The sequence below is a fragment of the Dinoponera quadriceps genome, unplaced genomic scaffold (genome assembly GCF_001313825.1).
Source record: "Dinoponera quadriceps isolate SergipeBrazil2010 unplaced genomic scaffold, ASM131382v1 scaffold619, whole genome shotgun sequence".
NCBI classification, from domain to species: Eukaryota; Metazoa; Arthropoda; class Insecta; order Hymenoptera; family Formicidae; genus Dinoponera; species Dinoponera quadriceps.
Window position 1 is genome coordinate 102,788 of NW_014554767.1, and position 17,452 is coordinate 120,239.

The following is a 17,452-nucleotide window of genomic DNA, read 5'->3' on the forward strand; positions in this document are numbered from 1 at the left end:
GGTTTAAAATACCTATTGTGGGCTGACATTAATAGCACTAAACATCCATGTTTTGTTCCTAAAAGTCCGTAATACATTCGATATTTGATTTAACTAAGAAAGAGCATTCTTTCTTACCATCCGCTTATAACTTTAACAATACTAAGTTTATTAGTTTTTAAACATGTTTTTTCCAGGTGAGACCCCGTCTTTATTGACCTACATCGATTGGACGGCACTAGAAAATCACGGCTAGTTGTGGTTGGTGGTGGTCAATTGTAACGTGGTCAATTGGGATCTTCCCTTTGCCATGTTTACTTCTGTATTCATAAGTTACAGATCGCTTTGCGCTCTCTTTAGACGTTCGCGCTCGCGCCCTATCACGATGGGAGAAACGTTTGTAAGCGCGATTTATGACGTCACAAAACGTCATTACGCGTTTTCGATGCGCTCACGATGTCAAAGGGAATGTGAAAGCGATGTTTATAAGCGCTTAAAGCGTCCAAAAAGAACGTACCCCTAGGACTTAGCGCCAGATAGCGCTGAAAACTACCGCTAACTTTTTACAGGAGGGAATTTGTACCCTCTTCATATCAATAGTGAGGTAGGCGGAGTTTGCATAGCCTGGTGTGAGTATCCGGCACCAAAATGGCAGCGAGTGACTCTACTACGGACGATAGTCTTTATCCGATCGCGGTTTTGATCGACGAGCTGAAAAATGAGGACGTCCAGGTAATTTTTGCGACGATTACAACGCGAGCTTATATCGCCTCGTCATCTTCCTCGAAATTTTCTTTCTCTACACCATCTGACTAACGAGCGAGGCATCGAGATAGCGGTGCCCGAAGGAGAAGCTGAAACGTTTTTCACGTTTTTACTCTCGATACATTGGTCTCGATGACAAGTATATGTCGGAATACGTTGATATATATCAAAGGTGTACTATGAGAAAGAGAATTCCGACTGGGGACGAAACTTCAGGTGTTTACAATGAGTAGTTTGCATCATCACTTCCATCGCTATCGATACATTTTACTACAGATAGATATATTATTTTGATGCTCATTACAGCTACGTCTTAATTCCATTAAGAAACTATCGACGATCGCGCTCGCACTGGGTATCGAGCGTACGCGGAGCGAGCTAATACCGTTTTTGACAGAGACTATTTATGATGAGGATGAAGTACTTCTTGCTTTGGCGGAACAGCTCGGTACATTCACTCCTCTTGTTGGTGGACCAGAATATGTACATTGTCTTTTGGTAAGAATGAGTATATATCCTCGACAATACTCGATATAATTCTCAGATTTATATCACTAGTAGAAAGAAAAGAATCTTTTTGTTTTATCTAAAAAAAATAAATATAAATCTAATTTAGCCACCTCTGGAATCATTGGCTACTGTGGAAGAAACTGTTGTACGTGACAAAGCTGTGGAATCTTTAAGGAATATCGCGAGTCAACATAGTCCTGTAGATCTAGAAGAGCATTTTGTCCCATTGGTACAACGCTTAGCTTCAGGAGATTGGTTTACGTCAAGGACATCAGCATGTGGCCTGTTCAGTGTTTGTTATCCACGAGTAGGACCAGCCATCAAAAGTAATTACACAATGAATTAATTTTCCACAAATCTACATTGGATCAATTTTTATGACTAATATAAAAAGATAAACCTAACATTTTTACCAAATTTCAATGTTACAGCGGAATTGCGAAATCATTTCCGCAGCTTGTGCCAAGATGACACTCCAATGGCACGACGATCTGCTGCTTCTAAACTAGGTGAATTTGCAAAAGTCGTGGAAATTGAGTATCTCAAGTCCGATTTAATACCAATGTTTGTTATACTTGCACAGGATGAGCAAGTAAGTACGTTAAACTATTAAATAATTCAGAGATATTTAACTAAACTATAAGATTACATTATGTAATGTAATAATTCTATATAGGATTCGGTTCGTCTTTTGGCTGTTGAAGCCTGTGTCAGTATCGCAGCATTGTTGCAACAGGAAGACGTTGAACAATTGGTCATGCCTACACTTCGACAGTGTGCCAGTGATCAATCATGGCGCGTTCGTTATATGGTGGCGGATAAGTTTACAGACGTAACGTATCTTTTTTTACGTACAATTTTGATACGGAGAAATAATTTGGAAATTTGTCTTATTAAATTGTACTATAAGCGTACTATTTAAATATCTTTTGCAGCTCCAAAAGGCTGTTGGACCAGAAATCACAAAAACTGATCTTGTACCAGCGTTTCAAGTATTATTAAAGGATATCGAAGCAGAGGTGCGGGCGGCAGCCGCTGATAAAGTTCGCGACTTTTGTCAGAATCTTGACCAGTTCAATCAGGAATCCATAATAATGACAAATATACTGCCGATAGTTAAAGAACTCGTGGCAGATCCAAACCAACATGTAAAGTCAGCTTTAGCAAGTGTAATCATGGGACTAAGCCCGATACTCGGCAAGCACAAGTAAGAACAAACGATTTCGACGCAATATTGCAAAGGGTCAATTAATAATCATGTCTGATATTTTTCACAGCACGATCGAACACCTGTTACCTTTGTTCCTATCCCAGCTTAGAGATGAATGTCCCGAGGTGCGGCTCAACATCATTAGCAACTTAGAATGTGTTAATGAAGTTATCGGCATCCAGCAGCTTTCGCAATCCCTTTTACCAGCTATTGTTGAATTGGCTGAAGACTCGAAGTGGCGTGTGCGACTAGCTATTATTGAGTAACTATGGCCATTTGTCTCTTTTTAAATTTCACTGAAGATCAAAGTAACATGCTTGTACTAAAATATGTGAAATTTTAGGTACATGCCGTTATTGGCCGGACAACTTGGAGTAGAGTTCTTCGACGAGAAGCTCAATTCTTTGTGTATGACATGGTTGGTAGATCACGTTTATGCTATTCGGGAAGCTGCTACGTTAAATTTGAAGAAACTGGTAGAGAAGTTCGGACCCGAATGGGCACAAAACACAGTGATACCTAAAGTCTTAGCTATGTCGAGAGATCAGAATTATCTTCATAGAATGACATGCTTGTTCTGTATCAATGTGAGTCATTGCGCCACATCATTGCGCCACACTTAAAATTGGCAATGTAACAATAACAATCATATGTATTTTGATATATGAATTTGCATAATATTTTTAACAGGTTCTAGCTGAAGTGTGCGGCCCGGAGATAACAACAAAGGTGATGCTTCCAACCGTATTAACAATGGCTACTGATAATGTCGCAAATGTAAGATTTAATGTCGCTAAGACTCTCCAACGAATCGGACCTTTTCTTGAGCCTTCAGCAGTCCAGACTCAAGTAAAACCCATTCTCGATAAACTCAACACTGACAGTGATGTAGATGTCAAATATTTCGCTTCAGAAGCAATTGCTGGCATAGCAGGTAAACATATCGCTGTTATATCTCATTAACGCAAAAAAAAAACAAATTACTCATTTATTTAAATATATAAAAGAAACTTTAAGCTCTTTGTGTGTGTGTGTGTGTGTGTGTGTGTGTGTGTGTGTAAATATATACTGGTTATATATATGTATGTATATTATATATATACTGGTGTATATATATACTGGTTATATATATATATATATATATATATATATACATATATATACATATATATATATATATATATAACCAGTTGTCTTTTCTTTTTTCATGATGAGAAGATTACTTATTAATATTTTTCTTAATATTTGGCTTTAATTATGATAATGTTTCAGCGTAGGTTGAACAACACAGAGTGCATTTATCGCTTATCCAACAATATTCAACTTAAATTTGAGAAAAATACGATACTTCACGATACTTCACTTACACATGGCAACAGGTAATATTAATGTAGGACTCGTGGAAAAAAACATGTATTAAGAACTATATTACAATAAATATATAATGCGAATACAATCTCTCGTATGAATGTCCTTTTTTCATCGAGTGACAAACATTGTCTAGCTCTCGCCGATCGCGAATCTGAACGGCTATCTTTGTTATTAGGCGGCCAATAAAAATCGACGGGTAGTTATTTTACAAGACGATCAAAAAATATCCTAACAGCCCCTGGTGTTTCAACATAAATATATTCCACATTTGAAGTACACGTACATATTTTAAAACATTTTTATACAAAATTATTTCAACTTTATTTATATAATAAAACAATTAGTATTGCAACACATTTTAAATAAAAAACTATATATATTATATATATACATAGAGTTGAATATTTAAAAAATACATAATATTGTAATAACATTAAATAATATTAATAGAATATTACAAAATATTTTAAGAATGTGCCTAGAATATTACTTAATATTAAATAATATTACGCGCTTATAAGGTTGAAACACTTTTTGTTGATGTTGCAACATCAAATCTTCGTATTGCAATAATTTTTTTGTAATTCTTCCATATTTTATACTGTGTATATATATATATATATAATTCACGAAGTATGACACGATCACTACTATATAAATATCATGTTTTCACTTATATCCTAAACTAGACTCGACAAAATTCTCTCTACTACGGTTCGAAAACGTAATTAGATTTGCCTGTTAATTATAATTGCTCTTCAAAGCGGCGTGAAATTTCATCTCGCTGCTATAAAAGGGCAAGCAATTCTGTTTCTCGTTGCTGTTGTTGCTGACACTTCTCTCTTATAAATTGCAGTTTCTTCATTACAATATGCATGGTCTTCTATTCAGAAGAAGGCTCTGTCAAGAACTCGCAGTTTTTCTTGGCGCCTCAGTCTGTAATGTAGGAAGAAGTGAAGGAGGAAAAAAGTTCTTCAATTTCATCCACCTCTTCAGATACTTTTCTTAGAATACAAATATTTTAACAGATCCTCGCAAAAGTGAAGATTATTCGCGTAAATAATTTTCTGCGACTCTAGCAGTCCACATATTTCAAAAGTTTCTTCAAACTCTTCCAGCTATCGGCGAGCGTTTTGACCATTATTGTTACTAAATGACTGTATCGAATCTTCAACGTTTTCAAACAATAGTGCTTGTGGCATGAGCTTCCTTTTTGGCGCCCTTGCTTCATGCTCACTCTTTGCACTTTCATTATCCCCGTCCTCGGCATCACTCTTCTCCTCTTCAGCGTTATTTCTATCGCCTTCGTTACGTTGAAAGACTCTCAAATGCTCACATAATACGACTTTGCTGCCAATATGTTCCAAATTCAATTTTCCGAGTTGCTTCTTGAACTTTTCAACCTTCAAAGTGTCTACGTCAATCATGGCTTCATCATAGGCCGTCTTAATGGTTCTTTTCCAACATTTTAACGTTACTTACTAAAGCACTCAAACTCATTACTTAAAAATAGTCAGACTATTCAAACGTTATGCACTGAGATTAACAATAATTCAATATAATTAACTAGTGACATGCTTTTTCAAGAACCCAGACGAGCTCCCAAATGTTGGTAAGATTCGTAAATAAAAATGTGTATTGAAAAATATATTATAATAAATGTATAATACGAATACAATCTCTCACGAACATCCTTTCTTATTGAATCACAAATATTGTTTAGCTCTCGTTTCCGCGGATCTCAGTGGCTTATTATCTTTATTTGTTGCTAGATGACCAACAAAAATTACAGATAGTTATTTTACAAGACAACCAAAGGTGCGTTCGGTTAGAAGCTATTAGCGCTTACGCGCCATTTTATCTTTGTCCCACGTTAAATATACAACAAGGATAAAATGACTCGTTAGCGCTAAATAGTGCTAATAGCGTCTTCCCAAACATGTCTCCCAAAACATTTTCTAGCATTTTCCGATGTTTTACACACTCCACATTGGAAATATACGTACATTCACATATAGTCACACAATCATATTTCGCTTGTTCCTACATTAATACACAGATGAAGCAAACTTTGATAACAAAATATATAAATTATAATTAGTAGATCGCGTTGAATCATATTTTAAGTTTTGTTGTATTTATATGCCTATAATTACTAAGTAATAAATGCAATATTTAACTTAATTAGTAACATGTATTTCTCATGCATACTTAAGAATATATTGTGTGTGTGTGTGTGTGTGTGAGATATCTCAAAAAATAATATAATAAAATATATTTCTTTGAATTATTCCCACAAACAAACACCCAGTTATGATTTACGTTTTCATTTTAACCAATCAGTACCTTGGTCGTTTTAACAAACAATATCTTAAATACACTTTACGTACAATTTTTAAGAAAACGAAAACAAGCTTTTTCTTGTATAATTCATTTTATTTCATAGCCTTTAATATGGATATTTTACATATGGTATTATCACAGCTTATTACTATTATTGTTTAATAAGTTTTGCTATATATTGAAATTTGATATTCGTGATTATAGAACACTGGTACTATATATATGTATATGTGTATGTGTGTGTGAAAACAATATGAATTCATCAAGTTTTATTCGCATAAGGTAGTAAGCATCAATTATCCATCTTTTGCACTGCTCTTAGCTTAAAGAAATAATGATAATTTTACCTTTCCCATCAACTAAAATTTTATTTAATAGTTTTGACTTTTTATTTACGTATCAGAAAAATATAATTGTAAACATAAGTTGTAATCAATAGGTAACTTGTAATTTACTTGACATTATTCTACGGAGAGAAGCATACGATAATATCAATTTTGTTTGTACATTTATTGCATTGAATAAGCGTACTATGGTTGTAGAATTATTTGTTTTCATAGTATATTCATATTTCATATANTCACATTGTATTGTACACTCGTTGTGAACACTTTTGGCTTCAAATAGTTTCGCAAACGAGTGTATTTGCTACATCTCTTGAGCTTTTGAAAAAACTGTTTTACAATATGAGATTATCACTATCAGAAACAATTACGGTAAATCCTCCTATTGAAATCCTTTTCTTAATATCTAATATGGAATTTTTATCGCTTATGGTGTATTAAATACTTGAATTCTTTTCAGAATCATTAGTGCAGCTATCATATCACACAATGACAAATTCATAATTATAACCGCAGATGTTGAAATAAATTCTTATGAGAGATACAAAACTTCCCTTATTATCTTATATACACATATGAACTATATTATGAAGTATATTATCTATAATTTTATATACAGAATGTCTTATAAGTGATGTATTAGACAATCTGTGCAAAAAATTATTCAATACGGAAATAACGAGAATTTTATTAAAATATTTATTATTATTCTGTTATAATCTGTACAATATTACTACAATTATCACATTTTAAGTGCTAACCTTTTTTTTAGTCACAGTATAACTGAAATATTTCATATCAAACTATAGTACTATTTAATATACTTCATAATAGCAAAATTTTATTTTATATGTGGCTATACGAATTTGTCAATGTTTTTTTTGTATTTAATCCAATGCTTTTTTCATGTGTTTTTGATATCAAGAAAAATATGATAACAATAAAAAGAAAAATCAGGAAATATAATTTACCAATCTATTTTGCCTCATCAGTATTTATGAATGCGTATTTAAATATATATTATTGATCGATTACTTATTTGTCTTAGTCTGGTCTTAACAAACTATACGTATTAAAGAAAAGGAATTTCAGNGACCTTACTAAGATTAATTTTCAAAAGACGCCAGCATTTTTTAATTATTACAGCTACTTATACTATAATTTATACTTCGATTTCATAAAAAGTTTCAGGTTTGGTACATTCAAATTTTGTTGCAGTACAAAATATAAAATATATCATTAACATAATATCAACACCTAACGAAAAATAACTAATAAAGTAGCTGTAAACTATAACATAACTTGTCCGTATTTATAAGACCTTATAAATATTACTTAATGTAAGATATATGAAACTTATACAAAACTTCGACTTACCATTTAAAAACGTTTAATAGACTAAATAATCAGGAGATGTAATAAGAAAATTTGGCATATCTTCTCTATGAATCATTGATCAGATATTGATAAAAAATGTAGACACAATACATTTGCTTTCAGCGTGTTCTATAAACACGAAGATATATAAAACTTCTGAATAAGAACATACTATATCTTAATAACCGTCGCTATATACATATGTTTGAAGAGCTAACCGATCTACACTACCTTTTACTTTTCCTATCTTGAATTTGTTTCAAGCAGGAAAATACCTATGTTTTGTAAAACAATGGCTATGTTCAGCAGAGAAAGTAGCTCAGCGAGCACTTTACGATTATTGCTCTTGATTGGTATATTCTCCTGGATCATTTTTCTGGATTCTTTTATCAAAGATTTAAAAGAATACTTCAATCACAAATAATAATCACTAAGCATTCACTGAGCTACTTTTTCCACTGAACGGAAAATGGCAAGTGTAAATTATATCGTAGCCATGTCTGATTTAGTCAGATCTACGGAAATCGTATGACTAATTGTCGCAACATGTGCACTACTCCCACTGCTCTCACTACCGCTATTGACAATATTCAACGACGAGATTTTAGCCCGTTGATATGCCACAACAGTGTTCAAGCCCAAGAATCTGCAACAAAGACTCTTATTAATTGTACAATGCACAATGCTGACGACAATACCGTCGATATTGTAACTTCTCATAGATTTAGCTATGAGTTTTCTACGTACCTTATGCACACGTATATAATCAATAATGCAGCGGCAGCAGCGAGCGTTCTGATAATAGGCGCCTCTACAAGTTGAATAACTATCCACGAGGCAGCAGAGGACGCGCACATCGTCGTAACAATAGCGATCGTTTGTAAACAGTGACGTGGTGTCAAACCATTTTGCCAATCCAATCGGCTTGCATGCTCAACGTTATAGTTTGTGCCACAAACTTTGCAAGTAAGACTGTCAGCATTTACAGAACTCTAAAGGAAGGAAAAAAATAAACGTGTAAAACACGATCAAAGTAACATACCAGACACTCAATTCAACAAATATGTAAAAAAAAACATTTTACCTCAACCAGCCAACGACGAAGACAATCGTGATGTACAGCGCTCACATCGCCTCTGCATTGACACGGTTGTATTAACGGACCAGCATCCTGTCTCTCACTGTCATAACAAATCCAGCAATCCTTACTGTTAATCGACGTTGCATCTGTAAGAAATGCAGTGTCTTGGGATGCGCCTTTCTCTTGTAATTCTATTTCTTTTATATGTTTCCCCTGATCCAGATCCAATTTTTTCAAAATTCGCTTTGGATTTAAAATCCACAATTGCTCCGGACTGAAACAAGAATAAAAGACGTGACATGATGAATAAAATTTATGCTTTACAGAAGAATATATATATATATATATTCTTCTGTAAAGCATAAATTTTATTATCCATATATATATATATATATATATATCCTACTCCTATTTCCCGTATCCGGGCGTGGTGACCTCTCTCATATGCCTGTGGTGCGCATGCTGATTATACACAGGCATAGGATCTACAGTTTAACGCCAGTTCCGAACGGCAAATTTTTAAATAGGCGTTCACATGACAAAGATACCTACTTCGGTAGGTTGCCACTTCTTTCCGAGAGGAGACACGAGTGTAAATATTTTGGTTACTACCGGGATCGAACCCGAGATCGCTAACGCAGTAGGCCAGTGCGCTGTCTGCTATGCCACATTCGCGCTCATATATATATATATATATATTGCCTTAAAACATATATGTTTATATAAAAAAATATATACGAGTTACAAAACATACCTCATACAATTCCATAAGACACAGGGAAACCACAGTGCTACGCCAACTTCAATAACACGGAACACGACATCATGCCAGTTTCTGCTGTATAATGGCACCCTATAAATATGAGAATTACTGTATGCATTACTTAAACGCAAAAAAGAAAAATTTATACTTATATAGGTCTCCAAATTCCCTTACTTCGTTTTCCAAAATTCACTGAGGGTTTCACTAAATAGAAAACCGACTATTATAAATAGCATAAATGCTTGTGAAAGTAATCCAAATCTAGACTGATGCAATTGAGACATGTTCACTTGTTGCATATGCAAAGACTCTGATGTAGATGGAACTGGATCAAACAATTTTGCGGTTACTTGCTCCTCAGGATGAACTTTCGTATCGTCAGCTATACGTTTATTTGTTGCTATAGAAGCAACTTGGTATTCATTCAAGAATCCGCCACGAATCTAACGATAAAGTGTTGTAAGTAAGAATATAAAAATTAGGAATATAAAAGTTATCATGGAAAAATTATAATATATGAAAAGGGACATACTTTGAAAAACACTTCAACTCCATATATCAAGAAGAAAACCACCACTATAAACAGTAGTACAGCATAACAACCATTGAAGACGTGTGTATAAAAACTCTAGAATAAATATAAAATATTTTATGTGTAAATATTATTGAAATGCATAGTACGCGCGCATGCGAATCAGTGAAATATTATTGTAATAAACATAAACCGTTTAGCACTACTTTCAATTATGTTACTTACTTGATCTTTGGGCGAATACATCTGAGCTGTGATAAAGTCCGCAAGTAAAAGAGAATACGTTATTATATTGAAAACAACAAAGGCCAAAAAAGATTTGGACAAAAACTGAGGCTTGTCCCATCGAATATCTCTTAGATGAACGACCTCGGCCCAAAAACAGACGATCAATGATGATCCACTTAGGAGCAACGGATAATATGCTGACAGTAAACTTCTGGACCAACCCTCCTTAAAGGCAGTCTATAAAGAATTAAGAATGTATCAAAACAGATAGATGGTGTTCCTTTTTTTTCTTGAAATAATAATTTATTTATATACCGGTGACGTAAAGTATGCGCCTCGTATAATTGATGCAAGGAAAACCACAAAGTATAATACTTTCTGAGTAGTAACCCTGCATGCTCTTAAAAATGATGGTGCCTTCATTCTTTGCCATTCAGCAACAATGCACATGACGAGTTGTATTAAACAAACAAAAGCTAATATGAAGAACATTGTAGCAAAGGCAATGTAATAACTTAAATTTGGAATATGGCACTCTGGTCCATCAAATTGGATCTGAAATAGAATGAAAATTGAAGATGGTCTTGAAACAATATAAAAACAAGATAAGAATGTTTAAACTGACAAGAGCTCTTTACCTCGCATAAACATGTCCCATTATGACATTCTCCATGACCAGAACAATTTTCTGTGCCACAACTATTGTTCCAAGCCATCATACCAAACTTAACTAATAAAGACAATGGGTTTTGTGTACTTAATGCGATCACTTGTTCCATGATCGCTGGATATAGAGCAACTGCTCTGGTACAATTTTCTCAAAAGCTGATTCACAAAAGAAAAAATAATTTATATCAAATATATAATTATATCAATAAAAACAAATTACATTTTTAAATATATATATGCAAATTACAAAAAATATTATTAAATTATTATTTTTTTTTAATGATAGGTACTCTATACAGTAGACTCCCATATAACGCGAGTTCTTACAACGCGAATCCCTATAACGCGCCAAAGATATTGCAATTACTGTTTTCATATAATATACGCAATTCTTCGTACAACGCGCCGACTTCTTCTATTTCATGTTGTTTTGTTTTTTGACGCGGTCACTCTTAATATAACGATAACGAAAAGTATTTTTCAATTAAAAAAATTTTTTAAAAACAATACATAAATTTATATAATTATATTTTTATTAAATTTCAATGAAATATAAGATTTTTTAGTTGGCATAGCAATAATCATATATATATTTATATATTTATACATTTATATATATAAATTAAGAAATTCTTGAAATTAGTATGAAAAAATATCAAAAGATTATTAAAGTTTCAGGCAACAAATTTGCTACGGCCTTATATATAATTTTACAACTATTTCAATGAAGTATTTATTATAACGTATAAAATAATTAAATTTATTAACAGACTAGTCAAGATAGACTAGTTGCCATAAAACATGATTACATCGTTTGACTTTATCAACAAAGACACAAAAAATATTAAAAGATATTCAACAATAATGATGAATAAAAAAAAACAATACTGAGGGATGTTACTTGGATGACAGCCCTGGTGAAAATTCTTTTTCTGAAAATTTCTGATTGTCTCTAAAAATGCAGATGGAGATAAAAATAAAAATATTGTGACTATATTTTTTATAGAATAATTCTTAGTTTCTTAGAAAGAAGGAAAAAATATTTTCTTAAATATTTCATTATAAAATTTTTCAGAGAATGTTAGACAAAATATACTCAGAAAGTATCAATAAAAATCTGATCAATTCATTTATAATTCGGAGTAATTTTGAGTAATTCAGAATAATTTCGAATAATTCAAAGTATTTTTGAGAATTCTGAGAAAGTAAAGTAAAATAATTTTTAACTTCCACATATTTATAATGATAAATTCTAATTATACATTTTTCTCAGAAAATTTCAATATTTTGCAAAAAAATATTTAAAGAAAATAAAAATATTTTGGAAAATATCAGAAAATAGAAATTTTTAGAAAAATACAGTTCTTCAGATTTAATCAGGAAAATATTTTGTCCGATTTTTTCTGTATTTCTCTTTAAGTATTGCAATTTATAAACTTTTTCAGAGAATTTCAGAAAATTATTTCCACCAGGAAGCAATGATATCGATTAGCGTATTCCTAGATATCATATATTTGGATTTCACTCAGGAGACAAATATGCATAATGAGACAATAACTGATAACGAACAACAAATATTAGATGCATTCTAACAAATAGATTCCTCTGATCTGATAGAGAAATGGACTCCTCCGTACGGAGGAGCAAACCTTCCTTCTCACTGACTGACCGTTTATCCGATCCAATGTTGCATGTACGTTCTCCCCGCGCGATATACCGAATCTCCTTCGCAGTGCGAAGTGAGTGCAAGCGTACGCAATGACGCCAAGACGAGTGCACTCGTTACATTAATCAGCTGTCACTGTTGGTTGTTCTGCAACGAAAGATCGTCGTCGCAAGATTAACACGCCGAATTACATGTTGATCTCGATAACGCATGGACGTAAACGATACACTAGAGAAGTAATTGCGTCACATACGAATGATAACATGGCGCGGATAATAAAGAATCTTCTCGCGACACCACCTCCGTCAACCTTCAGACCCCGACGAACTCTTAGCTTCGCAAGAGTCCACCTGATCCCCCACCAACGAAACGACCATCAATGACGTAAACATAAAGCCCATATCAGACTGCCTCCCCATGCAGCGTAACTTGCTTAAGCGCAACTTGCGTCAGCCAATTAAATCGCTCCAATTACCCAATTACCAATTATCACGGCGAGTTTGATTGGCTAACACAAGTTACAATTACACAAGTTACGCAGCATGTGAAAGCACCCTAAGAGTACAGATTAAGATTGATTAAATTAAAATTTGGCCAATCAGAGCAAGATTTACTAAATATGAATTTAGTGAACTTTTCTCTGATTGGTTAAATTTCAATCCAATCTCAATCCTAATACGTTATCTGAGACGACCATAAGGTCTAGTTTCAAAACGGAACATTGGCATTTAGCAGAAGGTTCATTTAATACTATTGGAAATTTCTACTGCTGAGATTGGATTATCCCTCTATAATCTATAAGAAATCTATAAGAATAATCCAATCTCAACTTGGAAAACTTCAACAGTTGCAAAATAAACGTGGTTCAGCGGTTCGATTCTTGACTTAAGCCAGCGACACAAGATGCTTGTTTTTGTGCTGGATTGTTTGCTGGATGGAAATATTGCGTTTTGATTGATATATTGTCATCCATTTTTTTAAATACACCAATTAGAAAGCAATATTTAAATCCAGCACAAAACAAGCATCATGTGCCACTGGCTTTATTCGTAAAGCTCGTATCAGCCTACGGATTAAAGATTAAGACTGAATTGAAATTTGGTCAATCAATGCAAAGTTCACTAAATTTCGTTAAACATAAATTCACTTAACTTTTCACTGATTAACCAAATTAAATTTAATTTCTATTCCCAATCCCTAATCTGAGAGCGAACGTGGTGTAGCACACAGCGTATTGGTCTGCGACACTTGCAGGTCCCGGATTCAATTCCCGTCAGAAGCAGAAAAATATATATACACTCGTGTCTTCTCTGGACATTCTGACCAGACTATATTTGTTCAAAGAACCTCTTGCAAAATATGCCGTTTGGAGTCAGCGTTAAACTGGTAGGTCCCATATATCTGTATATAATCTGATACGGGTTTAACTATTCGTATATGTAACTTACGAGTAATACCTAATCAATGTATAGTTTTTACGAAAAAGCTATTGGATATCATTCGCAAGTTACATATAGAAATAGTTATAAATGATTCAAGAACTGAATCCCAGGTTACGTTCTCTTTGGGCGCTTACACGCTGTAAGGCAGAATTTATATCTTCGCAGTAGCAGCCGATCAGAACTCACGCTGGTTATAAGTTAAATAAAATAGTAGTTGAAGCAGAAATTGTTGACTACCAGCACGAGTTCTGATTAGTTGCTGCTTCTCTGCTTTTTACTTTTCTGTCAAGATGTGAATTCTCTTTTACAGTGTTGTCAAGTTGAAAGGTTTAGTGCAGTTTAGTTACACTTCCATGATATTTGCATTTTCCTATATATTTCAAAATCATTGATGCTTTTTCAAACATCGATGTTGCTCATTGAAGATGCATCGTACGTCGAATTTGTCGGATGTGCCGATTGGCTATTGGATAGAGAATTTCTAAAGTTCCTAACATTTCTTCTAGATGTAATATCATTCTCAATGGCTCATTAGCGTATCGATGTTTCTTAAACACCGATGATCTTGCCCATCTTTAATATAAGAAAAAAGATAAGAAAAAATTTATAAAGATAAGCGTGGGAAATACAAATGAAAAGAACAGAGAGTCAATCATGGATCTTTTTCTCTAACGTGAACTCGTGAAAAGCGAACATTTCTATATGCTCTAACATTAAAAAATGTCCACCTTTCACGAACTCAGGCTAGAGAAAACTATTTGATCAACCTCCAATGTACATGCACATCTCATTACGAATACAAAGGTGTGACCTTAGACATAGAGTGCGTTCGAGGAGACACTATTTAGCGCTACCGCGTCATTTTATCTTTAACATTTTTTACGTGTACAATAAGGATAGAATGACGCAATAGTGCTAAATAGCGCCTCTTCAAACGCACCCATAGTAAGAATAGATCGAGCATAAAGCGCGAGAACTGAAAATTAGAAATAGAAGAATAGAAAGAGGACGGACAATAGGTGTCGTGTAGCTTTGTCTCTCTGAGGAAAGAGTGGTGAGAAAGAGGGGTAAGAAAGAATGAGCAGTAGCTGAATACTCGATTGTTCACACACAAGAAAAAGTTATATGATAATGAGAAAATTAGTGGCGCGTGAACTATTGAGTATTCAGCTGTCTGCTCACTCTTGTACCCCTCTTTCTCCCCACTCTTTCCTCATTAAAAAGAGAAAGCTACATGGCACCTATTGTCAGTCTTTTTCTATCTTCTGATCTTCATTGATTACTACAGGACATGCTCGGTTTATTCTTACTTTTCTATGGATGTGACATAAAGTGCGGATTACAAATGCTCCAAAAGGCCGTATAGACTAATCATAATCTTTCTTTAACACGTTCATTGCCAAGCTGATAATTGGAATTTCGTGTGGTGGCCAAATTTTTTTAATTTTTTTATTTAGTTTTTATTGTGCTCAAAATAAGTTAATATATTATTTATATGCTTTTATTATTATGTACATAAAATTTATGTATTCTAAATATCTATTACGCGATAACGCGTGATCGTGATTTGGTGAGAACTCGCATCACGCGATATCGCGTGATTGGCAATGAACGTGTTAAGCGTTACAAAGCATTTGCTACGTGGGTGCGTTCGAGAATGCGTTATTAGCGCTATTTAATGCTAAAGACTTGGAGATAGAGGATAGTACTAACAAATGCAATCATAACGTCATTATGCAACCGGAGATTCAGCCGCGTAAGGGAGCGCGGCTGATCGGAAGAAGAGGGATATCGCATGAGAAGCAGAAGTTTTTAAAAAGCCAAATTGAAAGCAAGGAACGCACGTGCCCGGGAACCGCGTGGGTGAGAGGCAATTGGCCGGAATGAGAGACGAGCGAGGGGACTGGAGGAGACCGACGATGGCCGCGCGCACGCCTGCGCGAGACATCGAGGCGCGACTGCGATTGGCCAAAACCGACAGCGAATCAGGAAATATCGCGAAAGGTAGAGAACGTTTGAAATTGAAGAAGTAGCAAGTCAGGCAGTGGCAAGCGGACACTGGAGGCGATAGGACGCATAGTTTAGAAAGCCCGGAACTGCAGAGACGAAGAAGACGAGGGATCCTCGAGAAGTTGCTGCCGAAGGGGAAAGCCTGCGAGGACGGCCTGGTACGCACCTGCTGGTGAAGGCCCAGGAGACGTGGGAGAACGACCGGTCGCCGCTGCGACGGTAAGTGGTGTATAAGATTGCCACAGTTCCTCTCCGCGTAATCTTCCCTCTTCCCGGAAACCCCACGTCGGAAATCCGAGACGTCGCACGCGTGAAAATACGCGGATCGCGACGTAAGTACACGGAATCGGAGAATTCCGCTGGGGAGAAAAACCCGTCGTCGGCGGGATCAAAATGACGGCTCAACGCGCTGACCGACGCGAATTGCGTCACCTTATCGCGCACGGCCGATCTTATCGGGACTTGCTCACAAGGGATATACGCCGCAATAGAGCGACATAAAAGAAGCCGCGACGCCGCGTTGCGATACGTTTTCTTTATCGGCGTAATTATTCGTGAAATACTTCCGTCTTACATATATATGTTATTTTGTTACTTAGATTACTATATACTTTTGTGTCGTCCGTATTATAATTTTTCAGTGTTTATCCTATTGTCGTTAGTCGCGTCGTATTATACTTATTACTCGTATGTACAGATTTATTTCGTATTTCCTACGTGCGTTAATTGTTATCAAGTCTATCATATTATTCTGTTTTTTATTTAGTTTTACTTTAAGTCCTTATAGTATGTATAAATCCGTATTTTTTGTTAATCCGGTTATCATTAACCATTTTGGTAATTTTCTTTGATATTACAAATAGATTTCATCTTATCTGTTTAAAGAGTAAGTGTTTCCTTTTTTTTTTGCGTGTTTCCCATTTTTCATACTATGGGCCGCTGACGGGCGTCTCGTGGCTCGGACATTCTCTTCGGAGATGATAGCGCTGCCGGGGAGGGAAATCCCCTCGTGCACAACTTATAATACGGCATATCTGGGACTTGGCCGGTCCAGCTTCCCGAGCCTGGAGTTTGGGCGTAGCTCTCAAAGACGCCCTGGCGACGGGCCGTGGACGGGCAGTGGGATCCATGGGGAACTTCATTTCGAAAGGTTCAGCGGGAC

General features: G+C 35.0%; 2 protein-coding genes across 2 annotated transcripts; one reads left to right on the forward strand and one right to left on the reverse strand.

Moving 5' to 3' along the window:
• Positions 1 to 568: 568 nt before the first annotated feature.
• LOC106741697 (serine/threonine-protein phosphatase 2A 65 kDa regulatory subunit A alpha isoform) lies at positions 569 to 3,920 on the forward strand. The gene is made up of 10 exons (XM_014613951.1): positions 569 to 711; positions 1,051 to 1,242; positions 1,361 to 1,580; positions 1,686 to 1,846; positions 1,931 to 2,086; positions 2,190 to 2,461; positions 2,532 to 2,726; positions 2,808 to 3,051; positions 3,155 to 3,398; positions 3,737 to 3,920. The coding sequence occupies exons 1-10, from the start codon at positions 628 to 630 to the stop codon at positions 3,739 to 3,741; spliced, it is 1,773 nt and encodes a 590-aa protein (XP_014469437.1). The 5' UTR covers positions 569 to 627; the 3' UTR covers positions 3,742 to 3,920.
• A 3,701-nt stretch (positions 3,921 to 7,621) lies between these two features.
• Positions 7,622 to 13,192, reverse strand: LOC106741715. The gene is made up of 11 exons (XM_014613990.1): positions 13,092 to 13,192; positions 12,842 to 12,985; positions 11,142 to 11,328; positions 10,819 to 11,058; positions 10,501 to 10,740; positions 10,276 to 10,371; positions 9,918 to 10,186; positions 9,735 to 9,833; positions 8,984 to 9,254; positions 8,647 to 8,891; positions 7,622 to 8,545 (listed from the first exon to the last, which is right to left on the reverse strand). The coding sequence occupies exons 3-11, from the start codon at positions 11,280 to 11,282 to the stop codon at positions 8,383 to 8,385; spliced, it is 1,764 nt and encodes a 587-aa protein (XP_014469476.1). The 5' UTR covers positions 11,283 to 11,328; positions 12,842 to 12,985; positions 13,092 to 13,192; the 3' UTR covers positions 7,622 to 8,382.
• Positions 13,193 to 17,452: the final 4,260 nt, after the last annotated feature.